The sequence below is a fragment of the Sphaeramia orbicularis genome, chromosome 3, assembly GCF_902148855.1.
Source record: "Sphaeramia orbicularis chromosome 3, fSphaOr1.1, whole genome shotgun sequence".
NCBI lineage: Eukaryota > Metazoa > Chordata > Actinopteri > Kurtiformes > Apogonidae > Sphaeramia > Sphaeramia orbicularis.
The window spans coordinates 48,622,251-48,639,385 of record NC_043959.1 but is presented as its reverse complement, the minus strand read 5'-3'; the positions used below and the strand labels follow the sequence as shown (position 1 = coordinate 48,639,385).

Genomic DNA, 17,135 nt, shown 5'->3' with positions numbered 1-17,135 from the left:
AAACAAACTGAAAAGAAGAGTTTTAAGGCCTGTGTTAAACCATTCTCTGCTATTCCTCTGGTATTTTGTCAGAGGCTGTGAGAGTGTTTTCTTACTGAGGCCAAGTGAGTAAAACATTTTCTATTTTGTCCCTTGCAGTGGACAGCGTTTTTTATGTAAACCTGTAAAAAATACATTGCTGGGTCTCAGGAGGATATGGATGAAATTCCAAAATTAACTGAAAAATACACTTCTTATAATTTTTCATGGCTAAGAAACAACCACAGCCAAAACTGTATCAGTAAATGCAACTTAAAATATGTAAATAGCCTATAGAGTTTTATTACTTACCTGTTGAGGACATTTGTGTAGTTACCTCCGCCAAGGAGGTTATGTTTTTACCAGGGTTTGTTTGTCTGTCTGTCTGTCTGTCTGTCTGTTTGTTTGTTTGTTTGTTTGTTTGTTTGTCTGTCCGTTAGTGTGCAACATAACTCAAAAAGCTATGTACAGATTTTGATGAAATTTTCAGGGTTTGTTGGAAATGGGATAAGGAAGAAATGATTACATTTTGGTGGTGATCGGGGGTGGGGTGGGGGGTGTCACTGATCAGCCTTGGCGGAGGTCTGCGCTCTCCGAGTGCTTCTAGTTTTAGATTAGATTATGAGGATTCTGTTGGGTTTCTGTAAATTGGCTTAGAGTCTGGTTTCGACCAACTCTATATAAAGTGTCATGGGATAACTTTTTTGTTGTGATCTGGCGCTATATAAATAAAATTTGATTGAGTGAGTGATTTGATTGGTTTCCCCCTGTAAATCGCTTTGGAAAAAAGCGTCTGCCAGATGCATAAACATAAACATGAATCGAAACTTTAGCGATCTCGCAACGGGGAAATTCACTGGTCATGGCAGCAACAGGATAAAGTGCAGAAAATGCCCGTGCGTAAATTGGTATGTATGTATGTATGTATGTATGTATGTATGTATGTATGTATGTATAAATAAATAAAAAGTTACTACTATTATTTAAATAAATAATAGTAGTAACTTACTGCTTTTATTTATTTATTTATTTATTTATTTATTTATTTATTCATTTATACTCTCTTATGCACGGAGATTTTCTGCTCTGTATCCTGTTGCTGCCATGACCAGTGAATTTCCCGGGATTAATAAAGTTTAATTTAATCTAATCTAAAACTACACACATTTCCTTAACAGGGCTTAAAGGTTATAAAACAATCTTAATTATGATGTAAAGTTTCCCTTTGTTGTCTGCTGCCACTGACAGTCTATATATTTTTATTTATCAGGGTCATTAATATCCACTGATAAAGTATGTCTGAACTTGGACTCTCCTTCTCCTTCTCCTTCTCCTTCTCCTTCTCCCTCTCCCTCTCCCCCTCCCCCTCCTCCTCCTCCTCCTCCTCCCCTTTCTCCGCGGGCGCACGCGAACAGTGTGATGGTGCGCGCTCCCGCGGTCAAGTGTATGTGTCCGTGGGATTAGAGTCGACAGACACACAGTGAGTGAAGATGGCGATGAGAGCGGCGCTGCGGTGCCTGTCTGCAAACTTTTCTCCCAGACTCTGCCTCTTCTCTCCGGCAGCGCAGCTTTCGGGCCCACGGCTGCTGTGGAGGAGCGGCTCTCCGCGGACACTGAGCACCACCACGGCCCTGTCCACAGGTAAACACGACAACATGTTAGAAGAATCCACGGCGAAGAGCCCGCAGTATCACACACACACACACACACACACACACACGCACACACACACACACACACACACACACACACACTACATGCGGACCGATCACACATTCCTCTCTGTCTGCAGTGGGCGAAGAAACTCACGCAGTTCGTGTCACTTTCCCACAGTGGAGCAGAGGAATGTGTGTGTGTGTGTGTGTGTGTGTGTGTGTGTGTGTGCGTGTGTGTGTGTGTGTGTGCGCAGAGTGAGCAGACACATGTCACCGGCCACAGCCTGCGTGGACCTGTGTGTTCATCTGTGGGTCATCTGTGATTCAGTGGGTTACAGGAAACTCCACGAGCTCCAAATTAATCACAGAAAATAACTAATTTCCAGTCTCGTGCCCCACGTAGAAGCTTATTAACCCATTACTGCTTAAATTCATTTAAAGTTCAATAAAACTAGTGTTGTTGCTGTCAAGCAGATTCTAAATTAAGTGGAGAATGTCAAATTGAATACACATCCAACACAATGCATGTTAGTGACATCAGGAATAGTAGGGATGATAGTAATTAAAGTATGTAGACTATTTTATTGATGGTGCAACACTAAAGTTCCTCCAGTCAATCCAAACAAAACAAAAATGACCCAAAAATCAGTAGAATATCATTAAATGAATAACACCATTACAGAAACAGGACTTTGAAACTGATCCATGAACATCAGAGGTAACCAGGTCACAAATCTACATTTCTAGTGAGTGTTGAGCAGCCTCTTATTATGAAAACAGTAGAATATTAACCCTTTCATGCATGAATTATGAGAACCTTAATCGAGATTTTTTTCCTGAGTGTTTTTATTCCTCTTTATAGGCATGAAAATAAAAATAGTGATTGATTTTTTTTTTTTTTTTTTTTAATCAACCTGTTTTTCATGGAGTTACAAAAATGTCCACTCAGCTACACCATGAATTTTATTCTTGAAGCAAAGAAACATGTATTTAAAACCCAATATCATAAAGTGATATGAAAACAGTGAAATGAAACCATGTTTAATGCAGCTAATGTGATGTTTTCTCACATTTTAACATATTCTAATACTAGTTATTACTCACTTCATGGCGATAATATGCAAAAAATAAATATTAACAATTGATTTCCACTCAAGAACAGCAAAGTTACAATAATGGTATGCATTGCAGTTTATGAGATGATGCATAAGTGTCCACTGTGTTGGTTGATATGGAACTAAACAAAACCCATGAATATACAAGAGTAAAGCTGTAGAGTAACTGTCCACTGTAGTGACCACTATGCATGAAAGGGTTAAGGCAAAATCATTACAAGAGTCTACAATGGTCAAAGACCTAAACATCCACTGTCAGACCTAAAGCATCTACTGATGAGTGTTTGATAACTGTGGATCCATCCTATCAACACATGCAAATACTTGAGGTAAATTGTAGTTTTTCTTTTCATTGTCAACACATATGACATATTTTGTGTTCAGGGTCTCTGTCGTGAAGGTGGAAACACTGTCATCTTCTCCAACATTGATTCACTAGTAAAACCCATGTGGTTTGACAAATGACAGTAGTTAGAGACCTTTAATTTTATGTTCAGTCAATGATATATGTTGCAGAACTCACTCTTTTATCAGTTTTCTCTGTTTTGATATGAAAACCTTTGAATTCACGCTAAGCTTTCATGAACATTGACATAATCAGTAAATTAAATATAAGAAAATAACTTAAAATGCACAATGCAGAGGAGCATAATATTATTAAAAAAAAAAATTTAAGAGAGATTAGAGGAAGAGAAGTATTTATTTGGAAGTCACCACAAAAATAGTTTTAGGACTTAAAGGGTTTTACAAAAGTTACATACGATCCTGAATATGTGTGATAGCAGACCTAATGCCTACATGTGATCTTCATTTGTCTTGGATGAAGGATCCTATTCATTCTGCCACTTACGGGTCTGTTGTTGTTATTGTTTGTTTAATGATCACGTTTAAAAAGCCTTTGTGTGGCCCTTTACAGCAGGGACACTCAGCTCTCTCCTGCCATGTATTAGCATCTTGTATAGTTCACAATCTGGTTCAAACCTGTATTTTTCTGCATGGTCTGATGCTAACACTGGAAATTGTTGAGGCATTGCAGTTCTTCCCTCAGGGTATTGTGAAGATGACAGCATGAACTCTGAGTCAAAAGCCTCTAATTTTTATTCATTTAAAATCCACCCACCGTTGTCAGGGTTTTATCAGCTGCAGCACCTGTTTAGAGTATGTGCAAGGTTGCAGCTAACATTTATTTGTATTGTTCCATATTTATTGCTTTATTTGACATGGACAGTGTGCATTAATCCTTAAAATCAGAAGTAGTTTAGTGGTGACTTCCAAATAATTTTTTCCCTTATATTCAACCTTTCCTAACATTATCCTCTGCAGTTTGCATCTTTCAGTGAAAATCAGGTATTTTCCTTTTTTTTTTTTAATCGCTGATCATGTGGGTTTTCATAAAAGCTCTGAGTAAATTCAAAGGTTAATGTATCAAAACAGAGAAAAATGAAGAAAAACTGATTTTCCAGCTAAATATATCAGTAACTGAACATAAAAACAAGCATCTACAACACTACCATGTGTTAAACTACATCTGTTTTATTGGTGAACTACTGTTGCAGAAGATGATGGTGCTTCCATGTTCACTATGGAGCCTCTGAACATCCAAATGGGTCATATCTGATACGCTTGAAGAGTTTAGAAACTGGATTTTACCTGAGTTATTAAAATGTATTAATAGGAGTTGTGGTTCAAGAGTTATTAAACATTTTATAGTAGTACACATTTTGACTCTAGGTCTAATCACAGAAAGATAAGATACTGTAAATGAGCTACAATTAGCCAAATAGGCTAATTTTTATTTTTCCCCCTGGCTGGATGTGAAAATGCAGCCTAAAAATAGAAACAACCTAGAAAAGAAAGAAAATGTCACAAATAATCCAACAGTTTTATAAAACATAAAAATGTTGCTTATTTTCTTCAATAACTGATTTGGTGTGTGATCTATAAAATGTCCGAAAAAGATGGAAAATGTGGACTAGTGTTTTCCAAAGCGGAGATATTCACTTTACTGTTCTAGAGGTGTAAAGAAACCAGAGAATATTCATATTTAAGAATCTGATATCAGAATTTTAAAGATGTTCTTTGTAAAAAATCAATCAATCAATCAAACCAATTAATCAATTATCAACATAGCTGCTGACTGTTTTAATAGACGATAATGTATGAGTGTGTATATATTTCTTCACTGGAGTTGCAAAATTTTATTTTCTGATTGTTTTGTCATTGATTCATACACCCAAAAAAAGCAACATGGGTGTCTGTTGTAACAACATAAGTATAACATGTAGCTTCTATTATATTAATTCATATTTAGTGGTTAAACATTTTTAAATCATGTAGTTTTAACATGACATACAAAATCCTTAAAACTACAAGATCGTTTTATGTCAACACAATCTAATGGGTTTAGGTAGGAATCCCATCCACAATACCCCTCCAGAACAGAAAGTGGCAATCATTTAGTCTAGCTTGGATCTAGCCTTAACTTTAATCCTAAATCTAGCATTAAAGCACCAAGATCTTGATCTGTTAGAGAATAATCAAGCCAAATATTTAATTAGGATTCCCACACCAGAATGAGCAAGGCCACATTGACTCATGATGTTTTAAAATGGCCGCTTCAAGAGCAGGTGTTCTGGCTGATTCCACCTTCAGCCACATTGATGGAAGAGTTTAAACACACCTATGGAGCCTGATGGCTCTGGAAAATTTAAAGTAAGGCACCATACTTTTTTTTTTTTTTTAAAGTAAGGAACCGTGACTGAAGGGAAGGTTTGAGAATCTCTAAGGATCTAAGAACAGGGCTACAGATTATAATCTAATAATTGAATTTACTTTAGTGTTGCTCAGTCAACATGGTTAAGTAGTGTCATTGTACTACTTAAAATTATTGCTGCATCTACGCTGTCAAAATAAGTTCTTCATAATCATTAAACAGGTTCTTGTGACCCAAGACAATTAAGTCTAATCCTTCCTTAGTAAATATGTTGATACAACTTTTACAAATTAAGTTGGACCCATACATTGCAAATAAGTAATCGTAACTCCAATACTTCATGTTCACTCAACAAATTTACAATTAGTTAGTTCAACAAAATTGTGTCTCGCTAAATGAAAGCCTTTTAATTAGGTGGAAATCCTTTCCATAATTTTATTACGTTCATCCAACAGATTATTTTGTTGAGTGTAGTTGGACACTCACTCCTTCATTGATCTCCTGTCCTTGCTCTCTCTGCAGCGCTAAAGTTCACAGATAAGCATGAATGGGTGCGAGTAGAAGGTGGCATTGGCACAGTTGGTATCAGCAGTTACGCACAGGTAAGTTGTTGAGTTCGTTTGTCCTTTTACTAATCGCTGATTTATGGCACGGTTGCTTCAGAGGTTCACTGATCAGTCTAAAAATAGACATATGTTAATGTGTGGAGTGTGCACTTCAGTACTGCCCTTTGTCCTCACCTGCTGCAGCTTCACTCTAACGAGCTAATTTACTGTTTTACAACTATTGTTTGAGGCAATTGATCACTGCCAGTCTGCAGTAGTGTGCAGAAAACTTCACCTCTACTCTTTCAGCAACTTGTCAAACAAGTCAAGTGTTTCTTCTGCAGGATTATTGTTTATGACAGTATTTTTCAACCATGGGGTTGCCTGGAGTTTCTGGTAGCCTAATTGATAAAAAAAAAAAAAAACTTACTAATGAAAAATACATGGTGAGTTGAGTCAGACAATCACAATATATAAAAGACATGACAAACTGAAGCTGGAACTGAAGCACTGTGGTACTGCTTATCTCTCAAATGTTCATTATGGTCAGTTTCAGATGCTGCAGCTCTTTCATAATTCATAGTTCGAGTTATTATTGTTCAGTATTAATTGTCAGCCTTGTAAATACAAGATGGACTGACCAAGGAAAATAAAATTCTCACTTTGTGCAGTAATCTACACCTGGCTTTTCTGCCTCTGTCCATAATAATATACATTCTATAGACTAAATATCTTCTAAACTTAACGTTTATGTGCAACATAGTATAGCAAACTATTACATGATCAAAAATAAATAAATTTAGCAAAAAAAAAAAAAAAAAATCTCTGTTTTCACTGTCTGGGGTCGCCAGAAATTTGTGATGTTAAAATGGGGTCCCAAGCCAAAAAACATTGGGAACCACTGGTTTATGAGGACTGTGCTGTCAGTGTAGGAAGAATTTATGTATTTCTGGGTAGACTGTGTCAGAATATGGCTTCCTGTCCAGCTGTTTTTTGTGGCAACACTGAAATTTCAGAAAATAACAGAAATATTCTACACTTGGGAAACCTGGGAATGTAGATGAAATAACTGATTAATCATCCCATAAAATAGCTGTTTTCTTTCAAATGTAAAGGGAATTTGAGTCAAAAGTTTTGCAAATATCAAATTAAATTAGGAGTAAATGAACTAGGTTGCATTGTACTGTCAGAAGCTGGTTCTAATAAACTGAAAGGAAGTAGTGTGTTTGTGTTGATCCAGGAAAACGATGGGTAGTGAGACTCATAAATTAAATGTTCACTTCATCAGAATTTATCTGCAAAATGTTTCCATTTCATTAATTTATGCACACTAACTCACAAAAACACCTAAAAACACCAAGCGTAAAAAACAAAACAACATTTTTTTTTAGCAAAATTGCAAAATTTTTCAGATTTTGGCATTTCCATAGACGACATCTATGCGAAATCTGAAAATGCACATTGTACTTGTTTCATGGTGCCCTGTGACATCTGGTCAGGGTTACAATACTGTTCATTAATATGCACTGTCCCTGTTGAACTAAACTAATAATATAGGGGGACTACAGATGAAAACTAGCCTTCTGACTAATTCTGGCTTTTTTAACCATGTGTAACCATGTGTTTTATGAAATTGCATTGTCCCCTTTTAAATAAACTAAACTAAACTAATATTAATAAATAAATATTGTAAATAATATTGTACATTTGCCTTTGCATTTATCGTGCTTTGTGTATTTAGTGTGTGTACTGCTGCTGAATGCTTGAATTTCCCTCGGGATTAATAAAGTATCTCTAACTATATAAAATAAATAACGATAAATCATCAATACTGACAGATATACTGAAAATAATCAGTTTAAAACTAATAAAATTTGTTGTCTTAGGAAGCTTTAGGGGATGTGGTGTACTGTGGACTCCCTGAAATTGGCCAAAGCCTTGAACAAATGGGTAAAGATTTTTTTTTTTTAAATAATAGTATAAATGAAATAAGTCCTGCAGTGAGGTGAGATGTATCTCATGTCAAACATTTTTATGTGTGTGTTTTAGAGGAATTTGGTGCCTTGGAAAGTGTGAAGGCTGCCAGTGAGCTATACTCACCACTGACAGGTGAAGTGACTGATATCAACACAGAGCTGGCAGAAAACCCAGGGCTTGTGAATAAAGACTGCTATGCAGACGGTAAGTGTTTGGACACCACTGCTGCTTGTCTGCAGTACATTTGACCAGGACAGGACAGCCCTTTCCAGGAACTGGTGACAGTGAAATAGTTGGCAGGGCACACAACAGGGAGTATGCCAAATGAACAGTAAAATATTATACACTGCTGCCTATAAAGTTGTGATTATTTTGTTTTCAGACACGTTCCTTTTTTTTTTTTTTTCTTTTTATACACATCAGGGATCACCTTTGATGTGGTGCAATGATTACATACAGAGTCCCAGTTACACTTTATCTGTCAGGAATAAATCACATTGACACAATCATTTCATGAGAAAAAGTACAAATATTTTATTCTAACTTCATGCTCAACAGTGTATAATAATATCAGCATGTCCAGAAAATCCCTCTTTAAAATGCACTCATGTTTATCTTTCAGGGTGGCTAATCAAGATGACAATTCAAAAACCTGAAGAACTTGACGGCCTCATGGATCAAGCTGCATATGATAAATTTATAAAGTCACTTGATGAATAAACTGATGAGCTCTCTGAACTGTTTTGTAATGTAATCGCAGTCAACTATTAGTTGTCAGGTTTACTAACATCTTTTGTGACACTCATCATCTGTGATATTTATTTTGATACTTTAACAACTACTTGAGTAACAACTTCCACTTAGAAGATTAGGTCTTATTTATCCATTAGCCATTTAAAATGTGACTAATATAAAAAATATGACAGCATTATTGTCTTCTTTCTCACCTTAGATATATTTTAAATATTCATAGATGTGTTGTGTCACATTCATGTAATAAATTTGGTCTTTACATTTAAACTGGTGTGATTATTTTTCCCTTTTAATCCCTATTTCTGCCCATGTGATGTGATAGCATTTGTGTTTTATCTAGTATAGTATACTAGCACGTTGACCCGTGGAGAACCACAGGTTCTAGATGTGGTAGATCTGATACAGTTTATTACTTTCTTGGTAAATTCCTGGCATTTTCAGTTGAATAACCTCTCAACTGGAACGTCTGTTTCTGCACATGCAATTTGACACCATGGCAACGTGGCCCTATTGTTTATCTGTTGCTAGGTAACCCACTTCAATGATGATTCTGATTCTGGGCAAGGCTATTACAAGGCTACTATATTCCATAATTACTAATATCGCCCAAAATATTGGTTCTATCAGCTTGCCATTGTTGCTAGTCTCTTCCTTGACCAAAAACATATAAGTATGCCAAACTGCAGCAGTCAGCTCTTTCCAGATTCTGTGTGATGCCCGAGACAAACAGAGTCCACTTCCTTTTTATAATATAGGATACTGTGGTTTAGTATGAATGGTCATTCAACTGTATAATACTGAGGTTTTTTTTTTAAACAGGCTCACATCATGTTTGAGTACATGTGCTGACACAACATGTTGCTTATGGTGTTTCCACCACCTTGACCTTTGGTCTCAGGTGAAGATAGGAAAAGATTGCAGAAACTAGTTTATCAATGATTAATGACAAAGCAGTGCATTTGCAGAACAAAGACATGCACTGTCAGACTGATAGTGCATGTCTTTGTTCTGCAAAAGCATATATATATATATATATATATATATATACACACACAGGGTGGGGAAGCAAAATTTACAATGAACATTTAGTTGTTTTTTCTCAGCAGGCACTACATCAATTGTTTTGAAACCAAACATATATTGATGTCATAATCATACCTACTACTATTATCCATACCTTCTCAGAAACTTTTGCCCATATGAGTAATCAGGAAAGCAAACGTCAAAGAGTGTGTGATTTGCTGAATGCACTCGTCACACCAAAGGAGATTTCAAAAATAGCTGGAGTGTCCATAAAGACTGTTTATAATGTAAAGAAGAGAATGACTATGAGCAAAACTATTACGAGAAAGTCTGGAAGATACTATTAAAGAAGAATGGGAGAAGTTGTCACCCGAATATTTGAGGAACACTTGCGCAAGTTTCAGGAAGCGTGTGAAGGCAGTTATTGAGAAAGAAGGAGGACACATAGAATAAAAACATTTTCTATTATGTAAATTTTCTTGTGGCAAATAAATTCTCATGACTTTCAATAAACTAATTGGTCATACACTGTCTTTCAATCCCTGCCTCAAAATATTGTAAATTTTGCTTCCCCACCCTGTATATATATATATATATATATATATATATATATATATATATATATATATATATATATATATATAATCAATTTTGTTTTTCATAATATACAACATATTACTAGTATATTAGTTTAGTATATTACTTGGATATTTAACGACACAGAAATAAACAACAAGGTACTGAATTACTATCAATAAGGTATGGGCTGAAGCTTTAGCGTTTCTGTAGTGCATATCTTTTTAAATAATTTTAAATATATTTTTCAATAACTCTTTTAAAATAAGTTGGTAAGCTCTGTAAATAAAGTAATAAAACAATGAGTACAATAAAACTGTAAAAACATTTCAACACTTAAAGAGGGTGCCATCTAGGAGGTGAGTGGTTGTAATACAATACAGTGAACAGACACCTACACAGTAATCTCCTTATGAATCATTAATATCAAGAGATTGTAAAGAGGAAGGTGTTGGCTTAAAATTCTGGCAGCACAATTTAATATCTTACAATGCAAGAAACAACATAATAAAACCCACTAAATCATCAGAGATGAGGATACTTTTCTGGTCTCTGTTGAATGAGAATACACAGCAAAGTTTAAAACCAGTTCAGGCACAAGTACAGCTTAAGTTTAACAAAAACTTCCATCACCATAACATGTGGAGTCAATCAGACATACAGTAGATAAATCATCTCAGCTGGAGAGACCTAGGGCTGGTGTTCCACTTTATGTTCAGGATTTATAACTGTACTCAGGGTTTTCCCTGTGTTTCTAGGACATATTATGGTGGTCATTGGGGTGTCAAATGGAATGTGATGTAAGATGACCAAATACTGTGCCTTTTCACTTATTATTTTTGATTATTATTATTATTTTTTTTTTTTATTTAACATACAGGTTTTCACATTACACTCTGTAATGCCCTCAGAAATTGTTAATAAATATATATATATTTAATAAATAATAATAATAACAAGAAAAGCGCTCAGAGAGCGCAGACCTCCGCCAAGGCAGATCAGTGTCGTCGTCGTCGTCCCCCCACAAACACACACACACACACACACACACACACACACACACACACACACACACACACACACACACACACACAGATCACCACCAAAATTTCATTATTTGCTCCTTGTGCCAGAATCAACATTTCCTGAAATTTTCATCCAAATCCGTCCATAACATAATAAGGTAATAATCCCAAATTGCATTTGTTAAACAATATTGGAAGATTTAAAATTACAAATGGCAGAATCACGTGGTTGAAAACTCTTACCATAGACAGAGGTGACAGACCTACATCTAGTGGCCGGTGAAGAAAAAACTTCTGTCCTTAACATTTTTCCCCCCAACATACAGAACTTACAAAAGTACATAGGATATACAGAGTATATAATATATTTATATGCTAATGTTACATAGCATACATTAATTCTATAAATGAAAATACATGAATGAGTGAACCACATTCTACACATTTCAACACATTTCCCCCCCTGCTTTCTGAATTCGGAGAAAAATAGTTTAACATTGTTATCATTAAACCAGACCCTGGAAGACATACTGTTTCTCAGTTTGCTGCAGTGAATATGATATTTACTTTCCCAAAAATCACATCATGGAATGATGGAATTTGATTTATTTATTTATTTTTTTTTTTTTTACATGTAGTGTACCTATAATGGACAGACTGAAACGTGGCCAAAATACCACAAATCCTACTCCGTAACGATAATAATAATAAAATTACCTTTCGGCTCGGTCCCTAACAAAACATCACATGCCCTGTTAAGCACATGGTATTTCATCGGGATCAATAAATAATATAAGATACTTAGGACATTAAATTATATAAAGTTACAGCTGTTTAATTAGTACATGTGTATGCTTCACCGCCAGAGGTGAAGGCTCCCTATTTACTCTTTGGTCGCAAGCCGTTCACCCATTGGCTGGCTGACACATATCCCACAATCCACCGCACAGCCACTTCCTTTTTCCTTTCGGCCATTTTCCTCCCTTGTAGGTATGAAAATATACTCCAGCAAATTATGAAACAATCTGCTGTAATCCTTTGTAATTTGCTGGTATTTCGGCATTTCGCTTACAGTCCTTGATTCAGTAATTTGTAACCTTTAAATTAAGGTGTTTATTGATATACATCTCATAATTGAATTCATTTGTAATAGCGTTGATAGCAATGCTATCCGATCTGCTGTATTTTAGCGACTGTTAGCATTGCATCTAACGTTACTTGTCAGCTGTAGTATTCTTATACGAATAGAATGTCCCCAGACGTTGACATAACCGTATACATGAAATGTCAAATCTTAAGAGCTAAAGAATCATTACCAATATCATCCCACTCTTGAGTCAGACGTTCTTAGCCGAGTTAGCCTGTTAGCATAGTAGCTGTGTCGACTTGTGGTGTGCCGGCATGACACTTAGCTCATGTCTGTGTGCCATGCTCTTTTTCAGGGAAGTAGGCAGCCATGGCCCCCAGCCGGAATGGAATGATCCTGAATCCTCATTTCCACAAGGATTGGCAGAAAAGAGTGCGCACCTGGTTCAACCAGCCAGCCAGGAAGATTCGCAGGTGAGACTGCCTGGTGCCCTACAGAGAGATGCTAACATTAGCTAACGCGCTATATACAACTCATCAATGAGGGCAGAGAGAAAGCTTGTAGGCAGTGGCGTGCATGTGTTTATGTATCAGCAGCTGCTATTATATGAGACTCAATTCAAAATTTGTTTGCTGGAGTCGCAGTCCACGTTTTTTAATTATGGACAATCGACATTCCTTCAAATCTGCGAATTGAATTGCTGTCTCACAGTTTGTAGGGAAACACTGAAACATAATTTTACAAGGAGAGCAATGGGCAGCAAGTTGCCACTGACCAGCTTCTTGGTGGATATGCTCAGGAATATTTAAAAAGGTTGTCTCACGTTGCAGCTGTCAGATGATGACAAATCTCCGGAATCTCTGTATTTTCTTGATGAATATCTTTGAACCCTATTGCTGATGACTGCTGTTTGTGAACAAACTAAAACTGTTTCCCCAAATTATTTTAAACTGATCATGTAGATTTACTCACACACATAGGTGGCTCTGTGTTTGGTGGGTATTTTTTTCCCTAGAAAAAACTTAACTCATACTCACTACAGTGCAGAGATGCTCAGTCATTCTGTACAACTGTTTGGTCATGGTTCGCAGTGATTTGTGCTTGCAGGTGAACTTATGAAACGCATGTGAGCACTTGACAATTTGCATTGCTTGTATATAGGCTTAAATATCGATAAATGTGCTCTGGTTTTTCACATGATGTGCTGGAGATGATTCACAGCAGGCTCTTTACAGTCTCTCATTGAGGTTAAAGAACTTTCATAGTAGATTCATAGACTTTACATTCTGGCTAAACTGCTAATGGATGAAAACTGCAAGACTTAAAAAGATCTCTAATGTGGTCATTTGCTCAAGGAATAGTCTTTTAAAGACAGAGTAGCTTTTGGTTTCTTCTGTCATGTTCTAAAATATGCAAATATTTCATTTCTGTTTATATCTGTGCTTAGTTTAAAATGTGATTAAACTGAATCCCATGAGATTTTTACATGTTTTGACATGGATGTGTCTTCTCTTAGGCGAAAGGCTCGTCAGGCTAAGGCCCGTCGTATTGCTCCTCGCCCTGTTGCTGGACCACTGAGGCCACAGGTTAGATGTCCCACCATCAGGTACCACACCAAGGTTCGCGCCGGACGTGGTTTCACCCTGGAGGAGCTTAAGGTAAATGTTATCATCAGAATTACAATGTGAACTTAACTCTCGTTTGTGTTTGCAATGGATAAACATGTTGGTGCTATAAGTGTTCTTACATAAAGGAATAAAAAACTCAACTGGTGAGGGTCAAGTATTGGGATACGTAGACATTTTGTCAGTATGTCAAACTCAACATCTTCAGCTACTGATCTCTTTGAAAAGTGTTTTGACAAGCACAACAGATGTAAAGCAAAACAAAGACTCAACCTTTCTGTGATGAATCGCACATCCCACTTAACTGAACTTGAATAGCCATGGGGAAACATTGAAGGGCTGTTCAAAGATGGAATGTGTTTGCCAAGTATACTTCGCCTTTGTTACACTTGCCTGCTGTGGGAGTAAGGCTAAATAACTATCGCCTCTGAACAGTGGAATTTTTACTTTTCTTTCACAATAAGGTTCAACCAGGAGTGATTTTTTTTTTTTTCACCATCGAATTGGCTACTTTTATACTCTTACTTAAGCAGCCATATATAATCTTCTACTAAAGATGTGAATGTAAGTAATGTATGTCCTTGTGAACTGAAGGTGCAGCTTACATCCTCAGCATTGTATAATTTTCTCATAATTTCTAGCAATGAGTCATTGTGGGATCAAGGGTTAGTTTGAAGATAAATGTACTGTTTAAAGCATAAGAATTCAATTTGTCTGTACTTGTAAATGCTAATTGTTATGTATTAAGGTTGAGTGTGCAGTCACTTTGCTTGTTCACTGAATTGCCAGAATACATGTTCAGTAAAGTGTTGTGATCAAAATAAGACTAAGATCAGCTCGGACAGCATGTTGACCATCTTTAGTCAGACAATAGACTTGATTACAGCAGTCAAATGATGACAACTTCTCCGGAATCTCTGTATTTACTTGATGAATACTTTTGAACCCCTTTTTCTGATGACTGCTGTTTGTTAAACTAAAGAGCTTAATTGTCTGTCTCAAATGATGGCATATTATGACATCCAGATCATTTTTTTGTGTGTAACTTGAAGTCTGATGCGCTCCTTCCCTGCAGGCGGCTGGCATCCACAAAAAGACAGCCCGCACCATTGGCATCTCTGTTGACCCCCGTCGTCGTAACAGATCCACAGAATCTCTTCAGGCCAATGTGCAGCGCCTAAAGGAGTACCGCTCCAAGCTCATCCTGTTCCCCAGGAAGGCTTCTGCCCCCAAGAAGGGAGACAGCTCTGTAAGTATCTGTGTAATGTTTAACAAAAAGCAGTCTGACTTATCAAAAATGTGTTTATTTAAAATGTCCTGCATTATTTGGCTTTCTGAGACAAATGTTAAAGTATTTTAAGGCTGTATTTGAGGATTGGTTTGTTTGTTAAAACATGACTAAGCACAAATTATTCAGTGTTCTGGCTTCATTGTAGGAAAATTATTACTATGATGCATTTTTTTGGTATAAATGAACTGTTATAGAAAACCGAGGGGGATCTAGTCTCATATCATCAGCCATCGAGACTGTACTTGTAGAATCTAAAAGATCTACTCCTGTGTTTTAATGGTTTACACTTCTCTAATCTATTCATGTAAATTAATTTAACTGCAGTTTGTCTGCCTCATTTTTTCTCTTACGCTGCGTTTCCACTACATGGTATTGACTCAACTTGGCCTTTTTGAGCTTCCATCATGTAAAAGAACCTGGAATCTGGTACCCGGTACTAGTTTTTTGGTATCTGCTCTGCCAAGGTTCCAAAATGGGTGAAGAGATACTGAAACATGATGTGTAAACACTGCAGACCACTGATTGGTCAGAAAGTTGTCTCTGCGTTATTGCGTCGTCAATGTGCAACCTGTCATTTTAAAAAAAGAGATTCTGAAGTTTACAGTAAATATACTGGTAGGTTAATTCACATGACATGGTCTCGAGGAATAATATCTGGAAGGTGAGTTGAGCTGGTTCCACATATTGGAAAAGTGGCATTTGTCAGTGGATGTCTTGTTGGGCCTCGAGCCCTTCAAATGAAACTGGAGATGGTAGTAAACTTTTTTATCCATAACCAAACAGAAGAACACTTTTGGATTTACTTGAATCTAAACTTTTAAAAGTCCGGAGTTAAGGTCACAAAATAATCCACTCAGATCTTTGGTTTAGGACTCATGAAGACAAAATGTATCCGCAGCACAAAGATCATTCTCCATTTTGATCACCAGAGCAAATCATGTAGACCTTAGGATCAAGGGATTTGCTGAGGATTTCTTCCCGTGCAGGCCTTTAGTTTCAGCTGTCAAATCCTTATGCTCCTGTTGGTACATGTCGTTCTAACCAATACCTGTTTTGGCAGGAGGAGGAACTGAAGATGGCCACTCAGCTCAGTGGTCCAGTCATGCCCATCAAAACTGTAAGTTTCAATACCTCTGGGATTCCTCTATGCATTCAAGGCTTGTTAAATGTAATTAGTGTGTAAAATGGTGACTAAGATTTGCTTGTCTTGTCTCCAGGTCCACAAGAAGGAGAAGGCCCACGTTATCTCTGAGGATGAGAAGAACTTCAAGGCTTTCGCCAGCCTGCGTATGGCCCGCGCCAATGCTCGTCTTTTCGGCATTCGTGCCAAGAGAGCCAAAGAGGCCGCCGAGCAGGACGTGGAGAAGAAGAAGTGAAAATAGTCAATATGGAACTTTGCAAAATAAAGTGTTTAAAAAGACCAGTGTGAGAATGTAATTTCTGGTTTTGTAGAAGTCTGGTAACTTTCAGAGAGAAGTCACAAAATGAACAGAAGATGAGGTCACGACAGTGAACTAAATACCACTAATCCAACGAATATTCAGTGTAAGGCTTTTACTAATACTACAGATTTAAAAGTAAATCAAGGTTTGAATTACAAATACCACACTTGTTAAATAGGTTGACGTTCATGTTCCAACACAAGTCCTACATTATAGTCGGACATCAAATGTAAACATGGACATTTTTTTTCTTTTAATATTGTAAATTGTGTTGAGGTAATAACATAATC

The 17,135-nt window shown here is 36.7% G+C and overlaps 2 protein-coding genes, 1 long non-coding RNA gene and 2 other non-coding genes across 6 annotated transcripts; 4 read left to right on the top strand and 1 right to left on the bottom strand.

Annotated features, from left to right (window-relative positions):
• The first annotated feature begins 1,451 nt into the window (after window positions 1–1,451).
• gcshb (glycine cleavage system protein H (aminomethyl carrier), b) lies at window positions 1,452–9,043 on the top strand. The gene is made up of 5 exons (XM_030130242.1): window positions 1,452–1,659; window positions 6,024–6,103; window positions 7,933–7,996; window positions 8,096–8,227; window positions 8,646–9,043. The coding sequence occupies exons 1-5, from the start codon at window positions 1,509–1,511 to the stop codon at window positions 8,741–8,743; spliced, it is 525 nt and encodes a 174-aa protein (XP_029986102.1). The 5' UTR covers window positions 1,452–1,508; the 3' UTR covers window positions 8,744–9,043.
• Window positions 1,786–15,188, bottom strand: LOC115416473 (uncharacterized). The gene is made up of 3 exons (XR_003934987.1): window positions 14,664–15,188; window positions 14,308–14,314; window positions 1,786–1,796 (listed from the first exon to the last, which is right to left on the bottom strand). It is a non-coding gene; the product is annotated as an uncharacterized LOC115416473 (long non-coding RNA).
• rpl13 (ribosomal protein L13) lies at window positions 12,333–16,824 on the top strand. Of its 2 annotated transcripts, none has more exons than XM_030130226.1 (6): window positions 12,333–12,390; window positions 12,843–12,960; window positions 14,004–14,145; window positions 15,188–15,361; window positions 16,464–16,520; window positions 16,621–16,824. In XM_030130226.1, exons 2-6 carry the CDS (start codon window positions 12,857–12,859, stop codon window positions 16,777–16,779), a joined length of 636 nt encoding a protein of 211 aa, XP_029986086.1. In that variant the 5' UTR covers window positions 12,333–12,390; window positions 12,843–12,856; the 3' UTR covers window positions 16,780–16,824. The 2 variants fall into 2 exon arrangements, with proteins under 2 accessions (XP_029986086.1, XP_029986093.1); XM_030130233.1 differs by having other exon boundaries at window positions 12,359–12,386.
• On the top strand, window positions 13,326–13,405 carry LOC115417319 (small nucleolar RNA MBII-202). Its single transcript, XR_003935117.1, has one exon. It is a non-coding gene; the product is annotated as a small nucleolar RNA MBII-202 (small nucleolar RNA).
• On the top strand, window positions 15,009–15,086 carry LOC115417318 (small nucleolar RNA MBII-202). Its single transcript, XR_003935116.1, has one exon. It is a non-coding gene; the product is annotated as a small nucleolar RNA MBII-202 (small nucleolar RNA).
• Window positions 16,825–17,135: the final 311 nt, after the last annotated feature.